The following is a 14,164-nucleotide window of genomic DNA, read 5'->3' on the forward strand; positions in this document are numbered from 1 at the left end:
GTGTGTGTGTGTGTGTGGTGAGGGTGGGGTCAGAGAATTTATAAGACATGAAAGAGAGAAGGCCTCTATTATCTCTCACACACAAATAGATGCTCTTTATGACCAGCTCTTTAGAGAACCACAGTATGGCAAGTCCCTGCGTGTGCCCAGCAGAGAAGCTGGTGTCTGCACCCCAGAAGGAAACGCTGGGCTTGCCCAAGCTCCTCATTAGCAGTGGTGGAGGGCCACGGCAGCCACATGAATTTTAGATCAGAAGTTAGGTCGGCAGCCGAATCCAAGCCGGCACCCAGGGCCCCTCATTCCCAGTCTTGTGTGCTGCCCACCACAGCTGTCTGAGTCACTCAGCAGGACTGCAAAGAGCTGGCACTCATTGGCTTTTCACATGCTGCTGGAAACCTGTCACATTAGCCTGTGAAGCAAGCTCTGTCACTGTCTTCATTTTGCAGCTGAGGAAATGGTGGCTCAGAGAGGCAAAGAGACAACATTCAGCATCAGATGCTCAGTGACTGTAGAACTCTGGGCACAAAACCCTAGCTCTGCACGGTGGATCCTAATACAGTGTCCGGTGGGGGCACCACTGTGACCGGAGCTGCTCTCAGACTCGGACTACCAACCCAGTAAAGACAATGAAATCCCCTGCGAACATGGACCACACACCAGCAATCATGGCAGTCTTTGGCAAACTTGACCTGAATCACCTAGGGAGCTTAATAAATAACACCAACTCTGTCTCATCCTCAGATAATGATGTCACTGGTGTGGGTGTGTATTTATTCTCAATTAGAAGCTACTACAGATAGTGCTGTTATATAAACCCTAGCATGTGACTTTTGAGATAAACATTCTGTATGTGTATGTATATACACACGCGTGTGTGCATGTGTTATATGTTATATATGTCACATGTATTATATATATTTGCTGATATCCTGTTATATATGTTTGTCTATACACACATATACATATATGCATATAAGCTCTGTTGGGTTTATATAATTATCCTAGTTAGGGTTTCTATTGCTGTAATAATATACCATTAACAAAAACAACTTGGAGAGAAAAGGATTTTTTACCTTACACTTCCAGGTAATAGGCCATGACTAAGGGGAAACAGAGCAGGGACCTGGGGGCAGGAACTAAATCAGAGGCCATGGGAAAGTACTGCTTACTCGTCCCTCAAAGCTTCTTCCAGCCTGTTTTTCTCATAGCACCAGGTCCACCTGCCCAGGATTGACACTGCCTACAACGGGCTGGGCTCTCCCATATCAATCACTAATTTAAAAAATGCCCACATAGACCTACCTACATGCCAATCTGGTGGGGGCATTTTCTTAATTGAGGTTCTCTCTTTCCAAATGAATCTAGCCTATATCAAGTTGAAATTAAAAACTATCCAGTAAAATAATGTAGAAAAATTATAGAGTTGTATTACCAGCTTCAGCGTGAGTCATTAATATTTAGTATAAGATAATTTCTCATGAGGTATTGGAGCGAGCTAGACTCTGGGTTGCTGTGCTGAAATCCTCTACAGATCCCTGTTCTCCATTCCTCATTTCCTCTTTAGCCACAGATCCATAACTGCCTCCCATCCCCACCCTGTAAAGAAGCTGCCCTTGGCCTTCATGTAGATCTCAGACCCACAACAGCCTGTCCTCTCTGGACATCACTGAAATGATGGCTCAGCAAGGAGGCAACGTCTGAAAGCAGGGGAGCCTGGGCTGCAAAGGCAGACCTGGAGTGTTCAGACTCAGGAGGCTCCTCGCCTACCCAGGGTACAGCTCCTTGTGGTTCTTGCTTGTCCTCCACCCCCATCCTTAGCTCCCTGTCTCCACACCCAGCCCTCAGGACTACTTTCTTCTCTTGTTGTTCTAAACACAATCAACTCCCTTCCTACTTTACTGAGAGTTTCTCTCCCTTGCCCTCTTATCTTAGGGGTTCCCTGTATTTCTGCATAAGTAGCACTTTTTTATCCCTCTATGATCATTTCTCCTTACACCCATGCTTTTTAACCCCCAGTGAAAAGACCAGCCAGACCAAAATACTTCAAGGTCTTCAACAATGACACACGTAGGCTACCTTGCTTGTCGTTCACAGGAGCAGCAGTTTCTTCCCAGTGTGGTTCTTCCTTGTCATTCACCATCACTTCTTCAGAGGAGAAGAGCATGTACAACTTCTGGATCAAATCAGCAGTGGTCCCCGAATGATTACCCTGATTGTCCCCTAGTACAAAGAAATGTTGCTCCTGGGAACTGGAGTCTCCAAACTGCTCACTGTCTCTTGTTTCAATTTTGTACACCTCTGGGAAAAGACTAGAGTGAAGGACAAGAAGGATTTAGGTAGTTAGACAAGCCCCTTGTTAGACTGAATGCACATACAGTCACATACGAGGACGAAAATCCACCTTATGCATGTGCTAAGAATATTCCTAATGTGGCTTGTGTGTAGCTAGAATATTTTCTATCCCGCTGGTCACCCTGGACCTGTTTTTCTCTGCCTTCCTGTTTTCGAAGCTGCTTATTGAAATTATCACTGTGAGGTTTATTATCAGTTACAATTGTCTGGCCAGTATCTTAGGTTTCTTATTGGCTAGCTCTAACTATTAAATTGACCTATTTCTATTAATCTGTGTAGAGTCACAAGGCTGTGGTTTACCCGTGTGAAATGTTACTCCTTCGGCGGCTACATGATGTCTCCTTTGACTCCGCTTATTCTCTCTATCTCTGTTCAGATTTCCTGCCTGGCTTTACTCTGCTAAGCCATTGGCCAAAAAAGCCTTATTCATTAACCAATAAAAGCAATACATATACAGAAGAATATCCCACATCATTGTGCGTGAAATTTGATACAGGACAATTTTCTAATATTCTGAAGGAAAATTAAACACATGTTTGTCTCAGAGATTTAGGATTCCAAACTAATGCTGTTCTCAGTACTAAAATTTTATTAGCAATTCATGGTTTTGCTTTGCAAAGTCAGAACTCTCCCTGCAATTCTGACATGTGCTATCTGAAGGCTGATGCTTTGTTGTGTTTTTTCTTCCAATCTTTGATATTGTAGGCTTTGCTTCAGTACTAGCCAATGGGAGTTGCATTGTTTAGTTCTTGTTTTTTTGTTTTGTTTTTTTCAAGATAGGGTTTCTCTGTAGCTTTGGAGCCTGTCCTGGAACTAGCTCTTGTAGACCAGGCTGGCCTCGAACTCACAAAGATCCGCCTGCCTCTGCCTCCCAAGTGTTAGGATTAAAGGTGCTTACCACCAGTGCCCGGTGCATTGTTTAATTCTTAATATCAGATAGCTTTGATAAAAAACAATAGATATGGTTGCCTATAATATAAAATGTGGTTTTATCAGCAACACAACATTTAACACCCCCCCCCACTTGCACAGCCCAGATTTTGCATCCTGAAAATGAAGATGTCATTCACTTCACATTCTTTAGGGCTGTTTTCTGGGCTGTCCTCCCCACACCTGAGGTTTCTTAACTCACAAGAAACTGTCTTCTGCGCCAACATTCTCTGGACTGGGGAAGGTGATGTTCGCACACTTGGCTTGCAGCTCTCTGGTGGGGTATTTGTTGATAGCACCTGGAGACAGGGTGGAATTCTTAGTGCGGCCTTTACCTTCCCACATAATGACTACCAGCCAACACCAGGTCATCTTTTCCTGGAGATGGGAGTCTTTTCAAAAACAAATTCATCTTCTCAAGAACTTAGCAAAGTCTGAATGCTGGCATTAAAAGACCTTCTTCTTGCCAAGTCAATGAGATACAGCAGTAATTGAATTAAAGGTTCTCACGCTCTGTGATACAATTCAAGGACATCTCTGAACTACTTCTGTTATCTATTTCTCCCTCGCCCCCGCACCCCAGAAATGGAGGCTCTTCCTAGCAGGCTTTGTTGGCTATTTTTCCCTCACCCCCACACCCCAGAAATGGAGGCTCTTCCTAGCAGGCTTTGTTGGCTATTTTTCCCTCGCCCCCGCACCCCAGAAATGGAGGCTCTTCCTAGCAGGCTCTGTTGGCTATTAAACTTGTTTTCCATATTTCTATCCTGGGGTTGAGAGAAGACATTGCTTTTGACTCACTAGTATATATCTCCTAATTTCCAGGATTCCTGACTCTAAGGTGAGTCCTGGGATTGTGTGTGTCCCAGAACCCCTAAAATTCTGGTAAACAATAGCAAGCTCCCAGCCACTATGGACAACCACACAGCATGGTTTTTGCTCTCTCCCTGACTCCCAGCACAGTCCTGGACATGTTCAGTGCTCTAAGAATTTGGGCTATTTCATACCTCTGCCTAAAATTACAGTGCTGAGGGTAGAAGTTGAGGCAGCTACTCCCAGAGTGCCACAGTGGAAAATACCTTTCAAACCTCTGTGGAGTTCCACTTAAGCTAGATGTCTTGAACAGAGGTTCTAGAAAATACCTGCACCTATGAATTGTAAGAATTCAAGTCAGAACCAAGGATGGGTAATAATGACAAGGCAGATCAGATGTCCTTGGAAAAGGTGGCAGGGTGATGGCAGTGGGGGGTTTGCTAATTGCAGCAGAACACTTAGTTAAGGGTTTACTGTAGTTTAATAGGAAAGAGCATAGTCCTGGGGCCAGAATGTGTGTGGTGGAGTCTAAAATCTACCAGGCATTAATGCAGAACTTTTGAGCACTTTATTTAATGTATTTGAACCTTAGGTTTTCCTTTATAGAAAAGGAGTCTAAATTCTTCCCTTTGTAGCCATTCAGAGAACCGAACACTTAGTAAATGTTCAGAAGAAAGCCTTAGAGGAAACCTTTCTCCTATTTGAGGATCTCCTGTCTGGAACTTTAACCGTAGCGATGCCCAGAATCAACAAGAGTTTTCTCTGAGATTCTTCCACAGACTCCTGCTCATACCCCAGCACTCTCTACTAAAATGAGATGCATTTGACTACACAGGCTGATGAACTGCATGCAGAAACATCAATGAGGCAATAAGGGAGAAAGGCTTGAGAGACTTACGTCTTATCGAATGGACAAATGGCTTGACGAACTTTATGATATAGTCCATATCTGGCTTGTGTATCCGGCCAAGCTGGACTAAGTGATGATCCAGGGGGTGGCTTGCTAATCCTTCTAACTCCATGTCATTGTGTGCAGGACCAAAGGAAAAGACAAATATGGAGTAGCCTTGGCACTTGGCTCTCAGAGATGCCTTCTGTAAGACTTCTTTGTCTAGAGGGCTGGTTTCACCAGCAGATATTATAAAGATAACTTTGTTTTTCCTCAGATTGGGGGTTCCTACAAAGACATTGTCAATCGTCCACTGAAGAGCATGACCAATGAAAACATCTCCATTGAGCTGCTTAAGAGACTCTTGGAGATGATGCTTCATTTGCTGTATCCTGTTGTAAGTGACCAAATCAAACTCCAGATAGACCGGGCACTCTTCAGTGTTTGGCAGATAGCCTGGAGGAGAGTAGGTCAGGACAGCCACTCTGTCTCCTAAGACAGAGGTCAGTGGATCTGGGGCGATGTGAAAGTAATCCAGTACTGAAGTTGTAAGAGCTTTCACATCCTGAAACACATCGTTTCCTACTCTTTGAGAAGCATCGATGAGGAAGGCCACATCCATATAATAGTCTTGAAGAGAAACATCTCCAGGCTCATCAGCAAGACCCAGTTCTTCTTGGCCATGATTTCCACGTTCTGCAACAGAATGGCCTGAGTCACTCAGAGTGAAAGGGTTAACTTAAAATTCTTAGGACATGAATATAAGTACATGGTATGGGGTGTCACTGTTCTTCATTCCCATACCATGGCAGACAGCACTAATCAGTGCCATAGTAGATATCACTAATCAACCTCAGCACTTGTTCCCAGATGTCTTCTTCAAATCTGTCTTTACTCAGCACAGAGAATTCTTTCCATTTGACACATATTGTCTGAGGTTTTTGTAAAATGGCTGATTTGACCCCAGATATCTTCATTAGAGCAGTGCGTGCCTATTTTAGTGCTTTCACACGGTCACTGAGCCTACAGCACACCTTCACATCTACTGAATATTTAATTACAAGGAGCAAGCACAAGAGAAAGGAGAGATGGCAAAGTTACAACTTGTGTACTTGCATAAATGTGTAGATAGAAGATTTCATAAAGCAACATCATAAGAGCAGGTATAAGTCAGTACTGACATTAGAAACTCGCTGCAATATAAGATATGACATACTCTGAGGCTTGGGTTCTCTGAGTGGCCATCTGCAATTATCAGCCCATGACAAGATAAGGAGCTTATGCCATGATGGAGGGCAAATAGCATCAGTGAACACTGACTAATTCAGTTAACATTAATTTCTTTCTAGCAAAACTTTCTCAGTGAAGAAAGTAATATCCCAATTTATGTGCTCTCTGTCTCTTTTTTTCTCTTTCTGTGTGTGTGTGTGTGTGTGCGCACGCGCGTGCGCACACACACACACACACATACGCGTACTTGCTATGTACATGCATGTATTGAAGCCAGAGAAAGAATTGGGTGTCTTCCTTCCTTCCTCTCCACATTGCCTTTTGGAGACAGAGATTCTCACTGAACCTGACTGGCTGGCAGGCTGGCTCAAGAGCTCTGGGATCTACCTGTCTCCACCCCCTGCTCCCCCGACCCCTACACCAGCCACTGTGTTCCATCTGTGTCCTTTCATGGGCTGCTTTTACATAAGTGCTGGGATCAGACTCGAGTCCCAGTGCTTGCAAGGCAGGCATTGTCCACCGTTCCATCTCTCCCTCCCGTCAGCTTGCATTCTGAGGCAAGCTGTTTTGCTGCAGATTGTCCCTTCCAATGATGCTGCTTTAAATTTATGGGATTATGAAAGCTTTTCTACACTCCTGGAAAGGAAGGCTGGCTGGGGAGATGATGAGAACCATCAGCTCAAAAGACGGGAAGTAGATGGCCAAGTCCTTTTCCTCTCTGGGAGAAAGTGTGTTTGTAAGCACACTCAACCAAAAAGTAACTTTCTAACTGGCAAAAGATGTTTTGATCACTATTTCTGCTCAATCTTTCACTAGATGCTTGTACATTTATTGTTTTATTTAATCCTCAAAGCAATAAAATTAGATAAATGCTATAAAATTCAATATGAAAACAGAATGAAACAAACACATGTTCACCATGTGTTTATTAATATCAAAAGTGCTTTATTAAACAGTTTTTGAATATTCAATGAACCCCGCATTCCTAGAGAAAATCTACTACCTTTTTGTCTATTCCTGGGTTTGACTTGATAAATCACTTTTTAGAGTATTTTCGTAATCTATATTATTAAAAATGGTGATCTAAAATGGGTGTGGTGGTGCACCCTTTTAATCCCAGCACTCAGAAGGCAACCAGATCTCTGTGAGTTCAAAGGCAGCCTGGTCTACACAGTGAGTCCCAGACCAAGCTACTTAAGGAGACCTTGTCTCAAAGTAAGTAAGTAAGTAAGTAAGTAAGTAAGTAAGTAAGTAAGTAAGTAAAAGAACGGAGGTCTGGTGGCCAGAGAAATGGCTCACTAGTTAAGAGCGCTTGTTCTTACAGAGGACCCAGGTTTAGTTCCAAACATCCACATGATGGCCCACAGCCATCTCTGGAATTCCAGTTTCAGGGAATCTGACATCCTCTTCTGACATCCACAGGTACCAGGCACACACATTGTGCATACACATACATGCAGACAAAAGACCCACACACATAAATAAGTGAGTCCAATTTTTTTACATGGTTATATATAGTTTTTCTTTCATTTAATTTCTTTGTCTGGGCTTTAGTATCAAAGTGATCTGATTTCAAAGAATGAGTTGGTAAATAGTATTTCCTCTTTAATTCCCTAGAAAAGTTTGTAAAGAATTTGTCAGTTCATGGCTGAATGATGGTCCCATGCCTTTAATCTCAGCACTAGCGAGGCAGAGGCAGGCAGATCTCAGAGTTCAAGGCCAGCCTGGCCTACAGAGGGAGTTGCAGGACAGCCAGAGCTACAGAGAAACCTTGTCTCAAAAAACAAAACAAAAGAAAAGAACAGCAAGGAATTGATATTCATCATTCCTCAAGTTTTGTTGAATGTATGGTGAAATCATGGGAAGGTTTCAAGTACAAATTCAATCACTTTGGCAAGCTAGATAGGTTATTTCTTTTTTAATAAACTGTAGTGATTTTTGTATTGTAACAAATTTGCATCTACTTTATATGCAAAAATGCCTGATTACATTCCCTGGTTACAGTTTTGATGGCTGGAGAACTTGGAGAATGCCTCCTCTCTCTTTGCTAACACTGGCTACTCGTGTCCACTTTTCCTGAGGAGTCTGATTATAACTTTATCATTTTTATTGATTTTGGAAAGCTGACTCTTGGCTTTATTGATTTTTTTTTCATTTCTTGTTCATTGAGTTCTTAAATGTTATCGCTTTCTTCTGCTTATTCTGAGATTGCTTGTCTCTCTGTTTCTGGCTTCTGAAGATGGAAATGGAGGTCACTGATTTGCAGCCATTTTCTTTATGTCTTTCTTTCTTTTTTTCTTTCTTTTTGTCTTTTCCCCAGCATAAGCATTTGATGTTAGAATTCTCTCATATTCATGTTCTAGGAGAGTCTCGACCATTCTGGGGTGTTGATTTCGTTTTCATTCCTTCCAAATTGCTTTCTAATCTCTTTATTGATTTCCTCTTTGGCTATGGATATTTCAAAGAGTTTTATTTATTTTACAAAAAGTTTGGGAACTTTTTCCAGAGAACTTTCAGCTAATTATTTTTTACTTTAGTCTATTTGGGTCAGAAAATATATTTGTTATGACTTTAATCCTTTCAAATTCTTGGGCATTGTTTTATAGCCCACAATATGGTCTATTTTGGCAAGTATTTCATGAGCACTTAAAATAATGTGCATTCCACTCTGGGGTGGAGGTGCCAAGTAGGTTACATTAGCTAAGAATATTGCTAAAAGTGTGCCTGTTTTCTATTTTTTCCACCAGATATTGAGAGAGAATATAGAAACTCACTGATTTTTTTCATTATAATTATCTGAGCTCTTTTTCATTTTGAGTAATTTCTATTGCTATATTTCAAGTGAACAGCAATTTTTTTCTTCTGTCAAATCCAAGCTGCCTGCCCTTAATCTCCTATCTGGTACATCATTCTTCCTAACACCAAGCTCCCTCCCTTAATCTCCTATCTCATACACTGTTCTTCCTAACACCATGGTTTTCGTCACCACAGATCCTGTTGAGTGCTAGAGAAATGGCTCCATGGGGGAGAGCTCTTGGCGTGCTAGCACGGGGATCTGAGTTTGGACCCCAGCACCCAGATAAAAATTTGGGTGTGGCTGCACCTGTAATGCCAGCACTGGGGTGTGCAGAGACAGAAAGATCTCTGGGGCTCACTGGATGCTAGCTTGGCTCCATCATTGAGAGACCCTGAACGGAATGAGGCCAAGAGTGGTTGTTTAGGACACCAAATGTCCTCCTCTGTGAGCGTGGATGTAACCACACACTATGGGACAATGATTTTACCCTGAAAAGATTTTATTCTTGTACTTGTTTAATAAAATGCTGACTGAACAATATCCAGGAAGGAAATAGAGGCAGGCCAATGAGAACAGGTGAATTCTGGGAGAGGAAAGCTCAGTCTACAGTCGTGACCCAGCTGCAGAGGAAGCAAGATGTGACTGTCTTACTGAAAAAGATACCAAGCCACGTGGCTAACATAGACAAGAATTATGAGTTAATATAAGTTATAAGAGTTCATAAGAAGCCTGAGTTACTAGGCCAACCAGTTTATAAATAATGTAGACCTCTGTGTGTTTCTTTGGGACTGAATGACTGCAGGACCAGGTGGGACAGAAACCTCTGTCAACAGAATGGTGCTCAGTCAACACACACACATACCACACATACATGCATATTACACATACATGCATAACACACACACACCACATATATACACACTATACACCCCCCCACACACACACACCATCCCATACTCTGGTGAGTAGCACAGGAGAGCATTTAGAGATCTCTGGAGATCTCTCTGTACAGCTCTCTCCTGTGAACCTTGGGTCTTGGTTTCCCAAGACTCTCAGATCTGTCTCCTCATCTCTGAGAGCTTACTAGGCTCAGCTGACATTCCTTCTGCTTCACCATGGCCTAGAAGCTCCCAAGCCAGGAGGCTGGAGTAACTGGGCTGTTCACCTCATATGGTTTTAAATTCCCAGTATCAACGATGATCACTTCCTAAAGTCCATTGTTTAACTATCGCTTCATCTGTGTGGGCATTTTATCCCCCAAGTTGGTTATTCTGCATTTGGTCCCAGAGAAGGTTCCGATATGAAAAACTGGTCATATTGGGTAGAGCGGTGTGTGTGTGTGTGTGTGTGTGTGTGTGTGTGTGTGTGTGCTTCCTTCTCCCAGTACATGAAGAGCTGGGTGCACATGTACCGGGTTCTTAGAACATTTATACTAAGCCAGCAGGATTTTGTACTTTGCAAGCTTGTTGGAAATATACTGGCTTCCCATTCCTCACCAAGATCTCAATTTGAAGTTCTCACTGAACTTCTAGTGCAGATAGAAGTCCTGATTAAATAGCTAATTAGCAAAGAAGAAGTGAAGACAGCAGCGTGTCTTGTAATACCCTTCACCGTCAGTGCGCCACAGTGCACATCACCGACAAGTCGCCTCTGAAGTTGTTAGGCACGGCATGATGGACCTTACAGATGCGGGCACCGGTGTTTCTGCCCTTGGGAGTTTACAGTGCTGGACCTGGGTTGTCAGCAGAGGTTCTTCTCTGTTTTCCAACCACAGTTTTTCAGTTTTGTAAAAGGGTCAACCAGCACATTCTTCTAAGCAAAGGACATGATTCCATAGATGCTGTGGTAAAAGGGAAAAGATTGACTGGCTAGGGTAATAAAATGGTTTTCATGCATGCCTAGAAATATTTTGGTTTTAGAGGGTTTATTTATATAAATAAACTAAAATCTCATTTCCCCTCAAATACCTAGCAAAAAATCCTTTTCTCAAAGGGCACAAACCACCTACCAAAAAAATCTCTAAAAATAGGTTCCCTCTGTACTTAGAAGATTTTTATGAAAATCAAAGAAACTAAATATAGATGGTTGTGCCTTGAAAATTCTAAAATTTAGTCCAACGCAAAGTATGATTGTTCTATTTTTAGTCTAAATTCATGTTATTTGGGGAGACTTGGGCTTCAAAAATATTTCTCCTTTAAGAAAATCTGGCAGAAGCTTAAGTATAACATGCACACAGCTCTCAGCAATGCTCTATATTCTAACAAAATGTCAACAGAACTAAACTCTCGCCTTCCGTTCTGTGGTTAGTTAGTTCTGTGGTTCAGTTAGTTGAAAGGGCAGAGCTAGGAGAGCTGGCTCACCATCATGCACAAGTCTTGGGTGAAATGAATAACATAGATTTCCAAGGAAGAACACCCTGGGGAAATTAGCCTAACTTTACCCAAAGATGTGCACCATAGAGCCAAGTGACAGGGGGAGTGGGTGTGGAAGGGAAATTTAGGGAGACTCTTGGGTGCATGAGTCCTTTGGACTAAATTGAGTGCGCTGTGAGTCAGCACGACTGTCTGTCACAATACTTGTGGGGAATCGCAAGACATCTGTGAGTTACCTAGTAGGCTAGCTTGGAATTTAACCAGTGCCAAAATTAGCCATGGGTGGGTATATATATACATACATACATATATGTATGTTTGTCTGTTTGTTTGTTTGCTTGCTTGCTTGGACATGGTTCCTCTGTGTAGCCCTGGCTGTCCTGGAACCCACTCTGTAGACCAGGCTGGCCTCACACTCACAGAGACCCACCTGCCTCTGCCTCCTGAGTGCTGGGATTAAAGGTGTATATCACTGCCCCTCAGCTTTACCATGGGTATTTCATAGGCTATGTATAAAGCTGAGGCTAAGTTACGTATGGAGTTCTATTCATGTGAACAATATTTGATATTTCTTTTTAAAAAATTCTACCTTTCTTTTTTTCTCTCTCTCTCTCTTTCTGTGTGTATGTGTGTGTGTACCATGTGCATACCTGGTGCTCACAGAGGGCAGAAGAGGGTAGAGATGGCCTGGAACTGGATGATTGTGAACTGCCACGTGAGTGTTGGTTCGCAAACCCAGGTCCTCTGAAAGAGCAGCAAGTCCCTTTAACCGCCTCGCCTGCTCTAGAGCCCTGTATAGCTGGAATTTTTCAAGTTCAACATATTCTCAACATTCAACCCATAAGATTAACAATGCTTTCTTTTCTGGTTCAACTTTCTGGTGCTAAAGCAAGTGTTATAGCCACTTCAGGCCTGGTGTTCAGTTCTACACGCGTGTCTTCTCTCATCAAATCTTCCTTTTGACACAAGGATGGGATTTCCATTACTCCCATTTCACATCTGAGCACATTGAAGCTTGGACATGGCCAATGATTCGGTCAAGAAAGAAAAGCCTATAAGAAGTAGGGCAGGAGCTAATCCCAGATCTGTCTGCATGTCTGACTCCCTCAGAGGAACAAGCCATCCAACAGCAGGATAGGCAGAAAGAATAAGGCATACACTAGCCAGGTCAAGAAAGGCCAGGGGTCTGATGTGAGGAATGCTGTCTCCTGTCCATTAGTATTCCTTCTTATAGAAGCCACGAGAGAATATTTTCTTCTAAAAGTAAGTCATTATATAAATTAAATAAAATTCTCCTATCTCCTCCCTCAACAGTGGGCATTGTAAAACAGTGCTATAGAGAACTTCTGAGAATTTGAGTCTTAGCCTGATGGTGGTGGCGCACACCTTTAATCCCAGCACTTGGGAGGCAGAGTAAAGAGGATCTCTATGAGTTCAAGGCCAGCCTGGTCTACAGAGCAAGTACCAGGACAGCCAGGGCTACACAGAAAAACCCTGTTTCACAAAAAGAGTCTGCTTCTTATTTCTGCCTGCTGTTAATTCAGTGATCCCAGTTCTCCAGGCCTTGGTTTCTCTCTATAAAACACCACGCTAAGACAGTACAATCTCACAAGGTTTCAGACAGAGGGGATGGAATTCTTCCCACAGTTCACAATACACCCACAGCACTACACTAATTTAATCTTTATAGGCTACAAAAATCCTTCTTGTAACAGAAAATTCCGCAGAATTTCGATAAGAAAAAAATGCAGCCTGGTGGAAGAACTTCCACACAGATGCGCTCCCAGGGGCCCCCAGAAATAACAGCTCAGCCGTGTTTGTGTGTGCTTATCTGCAGAGGGCTTGGCAGCACTCCCTGAACCTCTTCACAGCAGCAGCCCAGGCCTGTCCTCCCTTCTGTCTGGTGAGGTCACCGGTGAGGGTTCCAGGGCCGGGAAGGCAGAGGGAACAGCACAGTTCCCCTTGTTTTCCCTGTGAGAACTTCTTGGCTTTTTTTGCCTAAGTAGAAATAATAGTTTTAAACAGATTTCATCCTTTTCCCCAATGATAGGACAAATGTTTCTTTTAGATTCAAATTTTCTAGGTAGCTCTTAGATGGATGAACACAAAATAGCTCTTCGCTTCTGAGCCATTTTGTGCTCCAGAGCAGGAGTCAGCAGAAAGGACCGGAACACTGAGGAAAAGCACTACTAGCTCTGGAAATCACTACCCAAACCGCCTACCATCTTGCCCTTTGGTTTTAATGATGTTACTCTGTGTTTTGTGTTCCTGAGTAGGTTTATTATAAAACATTTTTTAATTAAATTAAAAAATTTAAATACTAGAATCGTACCACCGAAATTATTTGAAAATATCTCTCCAAAATAATGAGAGGTTTAGTTTATTTTCAAGTTTGGTGAATGATTATAACTCATCATTTGTAAATGAAGAGAAGCCATCAGCACCCACAAGGCACACACTAGTAAAAATCAGCTCTTTGGTGCAGATGATGAGAGGGTGATAAGACAACAGAACACCAACGAATTAACATTCAAGGAATGGCGCTGAAGCCAACTCTGCAATCAAATGCAGATTTAAGTATAAGCTCATGTATATTCAAGCTGAAAATGAGACAGCAAAAAATTAAAATCAAACTACATGTTCAAGAAGAGGTCAATAGTATGATCATTTCATTAGATGCTGAAAAAGCATTCGACAAAATTCAACACCCCTTTATGATAAAGGTCTTGGAGAGATTAGGGATACAAGGGTCATACCTAAATATAATAAAAGCTATTTACAGCA

At 42.4% G+C, this 14,164-nt stretch overlaps 1 protein-coding gene across 1 annotated transcript in view; it reads right to left on the reverse strand.

The window, feature by feature from the left end:
• Col6a5 (collagen type VI alpha 5 chain) overlaps positions 1–14,164 on the reverse strand; it is a 97,956-nt gene that overhangs the window by 3,347 nt on the left and 80,445 nt on the right. Inside the window, exons 37-39 of the mRNA XM_026789939.1 lie at positions 4,991–5,677; positions 3,485–3,581; positions 2,077–2,309 (exon numbers count right to left, since the gene is read on the reverse strand). Coding sequence (XP_026645740.1) covers positions 2,077–2,309; positions 3,485–3,581; positions 4,991–5,677 — 1,017 coding nt within the window. The remainder of the gene's footprint in view (positions 1–2,076; positions 2,310–3,484; positions 3,582–4,990; positions 5,678–14,164) is intronic.

Source organism: Microtus ochrogaster, unplaced genomic scaffold (assembly GCF_000317375.1).
Source record: "Microtus ochrogaster isolate Prairie Vole_2 unplaced genomic scaffold, MicOch1.0 UNK33, whole genome shotgun sequence".
Lineage (NCBI taxonomy): Eukaryota > Metazoa > Chordata > Mammalia > Rodentia > Cricetidae > Microtus > Microtus ochrogaster.